Source organism: Trachurus trachurus, assembly GCF_905171665.1.
Source record: "Trachurus trachurus genome assembly, chromosome: 12".
Classification (NCBI taxonomy): Eukaryota; Metazoa; Chordata; class Actinopteri; order Carangiformes; family Carangidae; genus Trachurus; species Trachurus trachurus.
The window spans coordinates 10,586,855-10,593,901 of record NC_139908.1 but is presented as its reverse complement, the minus strand read 5'-3'; the positions used below and the strand labels follow the sequence as shown (position 1 = coordinate 10,593,901).

The 7,047-nt window shown below is 44.5% G+C and overlaps 1 protein-coding gene across 1 annotated transcript in view; it reads right to left on the bottom strand.

Annotated features, from left to right (window-relative positions):
• Positions 1-657: 657 nt before the first annotated feature.
• The window catches only part of pde8b (phosphodiesterase 8B), a gene marked incomplete at its 5' end in the record, with an annotated part of 39,929 nt that continues 33,539 nt past the window's right edge, over positions 658-7,047 (bottom strand). The window contains 5 exons of the mRNA XM_083983044.1: positions 658-1,051; positions 4,181-4,310; positions 4,827-4,994; positions 5,403-5,541; positions 6,304-6,521. Of these exons, the coding sequence (XP_083839170.1) occupies positions 942-1,051; positions 4,181-4,310; positions 4,827-4,994; positions 5,403-5,541; positions 6,304-6,521 (765 nt within the window). The 3' untranslated portion in view covers positions 658-941. The remainder of the gene's footprint in view (positions 1,052-4,180; positions 4,311-4,826; positions 4,995-5,402; positions 5,542-6,303; positions 6,522-7,047) is intronic.

Below are 7,047 nucleotides of genomic sequence, written 5' to 3'. Positions count from 1 at the left end.
CTACAGTTTGTGTCACAAAGAGCTTTTATGATACAGAACGCGTGAACGACCCCTGATTCCTCCATTTGTTCTGACCGGCTGCTTTTCACAGTGCACGAGGGAAACAACCAGATGTTTGTTTGTTACGCAGCTACATACATGATCACAGAAACAGTTCTTCTCTCTGGAGCCGCCCCTGGATGTACACGCACATGTTTAGGAAACCCTGTGCGCTGGCTGGGTCTTAAAATACTTAAAAGTTATGGGTTAACACATTGTCTCGTACCACGTCTTAATAAAAATCCATCTCAGCACCTTCACGAGTTGGCATTTTGAAAGTGAACACACAAACACACACAACATTCAGATTTGGTCGCCATCGTATTCGCCGCCGTGTGTCTTTTTACAGCAAGGAGTGAAAAACAGTGAGAAGAAAAAACAAACGTCTCAGAAGAAGAACAAGGAGAAGAAGAAACAAACAAAAAAAAAGGTGTGAAAAGCGAAACAACAAAGCGAGAGGGAGCTCAGAGGGAGAAAAAAAGTGTCCTGATTGACTAAAGTGCAGGTTTGTGGTGTTGTTATGGTAACTCAGAGTGTCAGGCGTCATCTAGTTCTGTCAGGAACACTGAACCGGGCCTTAAAGTGGCAGCTGAGCGTCGACGTGAGCGGTGGCGGAGACGGAGGAGGAGGAAGTTCAACAAATGACAACCTGTTCTCCACTGAAGAGCTGCTGCTCGTCCTCCCGCTGCTGCTGCTGCTGCTGCAGCCACACTGGAAAAGAGGCTGTGATCTGGGATGGAAACAGCGTCTCAGGAGTCTCCGATCGGCCCGGGTGGGTGAGGACGGAGGAGAGAGGGAGTGAGGGAGGGAGGGAGGGAGGGAGGGGTTCATCGTTCGCCATCCCACCGTGCTCCGGAGGTGAGGAGGTGACGAGGAGGAGGAGGAGGAGGAGGAGGAGTCGGTCACGAGGGAGGAGGCGGGCGCAGGCTCTTACACTTCATCTCGTCCAAACTCTTCCAGTACTTGTAGTTCTCCGACAGGTGCTCCATGAGGCCGGGCAGGCTGGCGAAGGCTGCGGGGAGAAGCACAGAGAGAGACGTTCATGTTTACAAGTTTATTTATTTAGAAATGGGACAAACATGAACATTTTAAAATAAAAAAATGTAAATATGAAAAGAGATTGTAGCCGTACGCCTAATTTCCATCTGTATAAAAGATGAGAAGAGAAGAGAAGAGAAGAGAAGAGAAGAGAAGAGAAGAGAAGAGAAGAGAAGAGAAGAGAAGAGAAGAGAAGAGAAGAGAGGAAGGACAATAAATTACACCACAACAAAGGCTATTGGTTTGGGATGACACATGATTAATTTTCTCCATATTAAAATTCCTTTTGTATGTGGGAAAAGTGCCTGTACAGTATAGGGTGCTACACTGTAGGCTACCACTATAATCTATTGCAGGATGCCTGGTCATAATAAAGCACCGATTCATATTGCAGGGATTCCCAGAATAAAGTGCTGGTCTATATTACAAATATAAAATGCTAAATTGTATTGCAAAAATACACAGAGAGACGTTCAGGTCACAGGTCAGGATGCAGAGCTTCACATTTTTTACTCATCTGTCTCAAAACAATGATCCCGTCAACACATTATAATGAAGCTAGTCTGGTTGGATGAAATTGTTTCTGCTTTTTTTGTAAAGTTTGCAAAATTTGTAAAGAAAAAAAATATATCAGTGTGTAAAATTCGAAAGGAACAAAGCTATTGGACGTCTGCAGCTCCGTATCTACTGCAAACTGCTAGCGAAACACACTAGAAGAATGTCCAGATGGTTGCATTGCATCATGTGCGCGACCTTTCTACTTTTCTGTGCATTGCATCATGGGTAATGTACTGTAGACATCAGGATTCAATAAGGGAGGAAGAATGTGTGGAATAAAGAAAAGGTCATTTATATCTTTATTTTCCTCATCACTCTAAGTTAAATCAGGAGGGTTTCCCTGCAAAAATGACTCATTCATTTCAGTCCAGTTGTTCCAGGTGTTTCTGTCTCCACTTGGCTGCAGTTAAAAGGAATAGTTCACCCAAAAAAAGTGCAATACAGGACTGTTTAGGCTGTAAAAATGTCCTAAATGACGTAATTTCGAGTAAACTCTGGACTATATCCTTCCAGGACACTTTGATTGCAGCGGACGAGCGGCGTGGAGGAATATTACAAGGTTTTTATGTAGTTTTATGGACCTTTTTGATCAAAAATGGTTATTTCCACGACTGATTATTGAAATATCAAACATTATTTAAAAGCTCAATCAAGCTGACTTCTTACAATGTCTTCAAAAACACAATTTACCTCATTTTGTGTTGATCCACTGATCAATTAATCAACTGATCAGGAATTCTGTATCAACAACACACTTTTTTTTACCTAATTTGACTGATTTCAACTGATTCAGATCACTTTTTTTGTAGCTACAGCAGATTTCTGTCCCAGTGTGGACGGGATAAGTGATTAAATATCAATATAATCAATAACTCTTTTGGTGCATAAAATGGACATGTGAGTATTCTGTCCTCTGGATCCGTCCTTTACGGTTAAATACACAGTCAATCCAGGAAACCAGGAATAAACACAAACACCTGCAGTCACTACACACACTTTACACACACACACACACACCTACCAACAGCGTCTTCCTGTTTTCATTCCACATGAACTACCAGGCAGGAAGGTGTGTGTGTGTGTGTGTGTGTGTGTGTGTGTGGTTAGTTCATGCACAGTGGTAATGTGATGTTATGTACACTTAGCAGTCCTTTTATGTGGGAGCTACATTACTGAGGTTGAAAGGTCTCTCTCTCTCTCTCTCTCTCTCTCTCTCTCTCTCTCTCTCTCTCTCTCTCTCTCTCTCTCTCTCTCTCTCTCTCTCTCTCTCTCTCTCTCTATCTCTCACACAGAAAACGCTCAACTCTCTCAGCTCGTTATTTACATCCTCGTTTCCGGCTTGCTGTCGACCCGCTCTGCAGCTCTGGTCCCCGACCCGACCCGACCCGACCGTGACCGTGACCCCCCTGGTGAATTGAAATCAGCTGCCCCGAACCGAGGGATCGCGCAAACCCCCATCCCCATCTTCCGCTGCTTTCCCAACCCCCCCTCCCCTCCCCTCCCCTCCCCTCCCCTCCCCTCCCTTCCCTTCCCTTCCCCTGACGCCGTCGCAGTTTCCTCTCTGTCCCACTGACATTAGGAATCTTTCCGTGACATCAGAGCCGTGTTGACAGTAAACAAGTTCCCTCCAGGGACGACTGGAAAACTAAAAGGGAGATTCAGTGGGAATGGGGCAGCCAGCTACTCTCTCCTCTCTCCCCTTTCCTGCTCCTCTTGACTCGACCTTCTGCTCAACTTGTTCCTGACGAGCAGCTGAGGATGTGAGGCTGCTCACTGTGAGTGCAGCACCTGTCTGACTCTGACCTTTCACTAACATAATCATCAGAGCGTCCTGGTAAATATGAGGAACAAAAACAGAGTCCAGCTCCTGAGTGGGCTACTTTAGCGGGCGCACGGTTGTAGATGCATCACCAAGGTGAATGCAGGAACTCTTATCTTAAAGGACAATTCTGGGCAAATTCAACTCGGGGCTGTATTTTCCTAACATTTTAGGTCTGAAAAAAGGAATCTGAATATTTTTGGCACGATGGCTACTCAAACATGCACTGAGAAGTTTATTTACTTCAAGCAAGCCGACATGTTTGTAAAACTAGATCTAATTCAAAGTCTTGCAGAGTCTCGCGCGAGACCCAAGTTGACGCGCTCGGTGTGTTCACGTGCAGTCGGAAGCTCCCGTTTGTGTCATAAACACAGGAATATCAACTCTTGACTTGCTTGAAGTAAATAAACTTCTCGGTGCATGTTTGAGTAGCCATCTGACACTGTCTGTGGAAAAAAAATGCGGTTTTGAGGGATGTAAACAGCCTAAGCAGCGGAACTTCTATCCGCTCCCATTCATCGCTGCCGTGGCGATGCGGGGACAGACACAATTACCGCAAAACAGGAGCAATTAAACTGAAAATCTCCAAATTCCTTCTTTTAGACCTAAAATGTTAGGAAAATACAGCCCCGAGTTGAATTTGCCCGGAATTGTCCTTTAATATTTACTATGGAGCAAACAGCGAATAGCGTGAATGACACGCTGCAGTGTAGGAAGTGATCTCACCATCCCAGGCGTCGAACATGTCGGTGATGAAGTAGTCTATGAAGGAGATCTGAGATTTGGGCACGCTGCAGGTGTTTCTGTCGAACACCGGCATCACCACCGGCAACCCCTGTCTCTTCTCCTCATCCGTCTGCAGCACAAACACACACAAATCACAATTAAGTAACAGAAGTAAAGATGCAGATTATTATTGTGTATTATCTGGACCTGCAATCAAATCATATAAAGTTGATTCTTTCTTGATGAAAATATAAAAAAAATATATGGTAAAATGGCTGTTTTCTTTAATTAAGATTTGGACACCCTTCTTTAAATATGCTGGAAAAAGACTCACAAATAATGTCTTGAAGGGAATGATTGACTGCAGCTGCACTCACAATTGGTTAAAAATATTTCAAAGTGGAACGATCTGCACCAAAGTGTTGTGGTTTCTTCCTCGGCCCACTCCCCTCACCTCCACAAAGTCTGGTGCAAATCAGTTTAGTACATTTGACCAGATGTCATGAGATAAATTCTACAAAGAGCGACAATGAAACAATCAAAATTAACAAACGGCTTCCCCTCTTTGACAGATACTACAGTTCTGTTCTCAGCTTTGAACGCCACCGCTCCATTACGCTGAGCCGTATTAGCGGCATCCACGCACCTGTGCGAAGTACTCCTCCGAGATGCGCCCGGCCCACTCGATGCAGAGCTCCAGTGGTCTGCAGGGGTTTGCCACATCTGCACACTTGATCAACATCCTCTTTATCAGCAGACGGTTCTCCGGAGAGTTCCTGATGTTCGCCTGACTGTCGCAGTCGTCGTTCATGCTCTGTTGGAGAGACGTGAGAGCACATGACCATCTGCACACATACAGAAAGATATAATGCATGCACAGCAGCAGCACTGGGTTTGTTTATGTAGACATTACCTGACACCGGGTCAGTTCTTTATTCAACATGTATTTTAGTTTCTAATCATTTTATAGAAAAGCTTCCTGGAAATGATTTAATTTGTACATTTCTTGTAATTGCTACAAGACCTTTAGTCTTTTAAAATTACAATTTCATCACACAGAGAGAAGACAGTTTGAGATAATAAACTAATGATGAATAAATATCCACATGACTCTGGAAATCAACACAATCACATACACAGATCATCTTTAAGTTTGATGATTGTGGCTCTGGAAAGGATGCAACTGTTTGCTACAGTATATCTGACAGAAAGGGAGACTTACGCTTGTGCTGCTCTCTTCGATGGCGGCCATCGGCTTGTTGATGCTGTTGACAAACTTGCTGACGTGCTCAAAGTGTCTGGTCATCTCCGTGGCCAGCACCATGTCGATGATGGCCTGTCGCAGCGTCCTGAACTGATTCCTGCCGGAGGATGAAGAGTAAGTGTTAGACTTTGACAATAAGGTGATAACCACCACAAGCCTCCTCTGTGTCCCCACTGATCTGATTTAGAATAGTATAGTTTCACTGCTAAGATGAGAAAGGGGGCTGTGACACCCTCAAACACATCCAATTTAAGATTAATCTGTACTTGGTAAGAGCAAAAGCTTTACATCGTCAAAACCGTAAGACCTTGCTGAACGTGTGCATGTTCCTTTGATGTTTCTAGAGTAAAAATTGTTGATTTTATAGCAAGTTAGAAACGGGACGTTTCTGCTTTTCTCAGAAAATTAGCTTTTGAACTTTTGAATGGGAGTCAATGAGAGGAAGGAAGGGAACTGGCTGCACTCAGAGGCTCACAGTTCAAATTCTGTTCGTCTCTCTGCCTTGTTGAGCACATTGTGAGAGACAGGACAAGTTTGTCTACAAAAGTGGAGAAAATTATGTGTGTAGAGTGTAATTTGTGCCCGTGGCGACAGGTTAGAAAGCAAAGTGTCAGAGGTTTATTAGACCCTCTTTCACTCTAGCTGATGATGTCACCCACTCTAGGTCTGAACATTCTGTGCCAATGACTCCCATTATAAATTTGAATTTTGGCAGAAATGATCATGAACTGTTAATAAAATATAATATATATAAAGCGTAGTGATCAATAATGGTAGAAGAGTAAGAATCTGCACGTGGAAGGAGGGATAAAACAGTACGACACAGCCGCCACCACTTGTCGCTGCTGCTGCTACACACCTGTCGATGTTCTTGAAGATGTTGCTCTTGCTGTCCCGCACGGTGAGCTGGAAGGCGAGCGCGGCGTGGTGGCTCTCCAGCACGGCCGTGTCGTTGTAGAGAATCGCCAGCTCGCTGCCGGCGTTGCACAGGAAGGAGTTGGTCCGGCCCGGGTGGTCGACGTCGTGCACCGTGGCCGCTATCAACGCCGCCACCTCGTCCAGCTGGTCCAGACTGTCCTGAGCACAGACAAGCAGAGACAGAGGGGTGACGTCAGGGCGGGACTGAGCTGCACACCACCACGGCGTGAGGGTTCAGTGGCTATGTTGGTAATAAATTATATGGTGGATAACGGTCACAAACACACTGTTTGGGGTCAGGTTTGGATGACAGTGCCAGTAAAGTGGCCTTCAGAGACACGAGGGAGACGCCTTTTGTGCAATTCTCGTCACAAATGATCGAGCCTTTGCGGTTGCTGCTCCAAAAACTCTGGAACAATCTGCCATTTATGTGTTAGAACAGCTCCAACATTAGAACATTTTAAATCCTTGCTGAAAACCCACGTCTTCAGGTTTCCAAAGTGCTGTACAGTAAAATAACCATAAAACATACTAAAAAGGCAAAATACTAAAGATAAAAGACACAATAAAATATAATAAATAAATAGATTGTCCACCCCAGATAAAATATCTGTGCACATAAAATCAACAACCTACGTAGTGTGAAAGCCAAAGAAAAGAGGTTTTATCATGACTGTTCTTATTG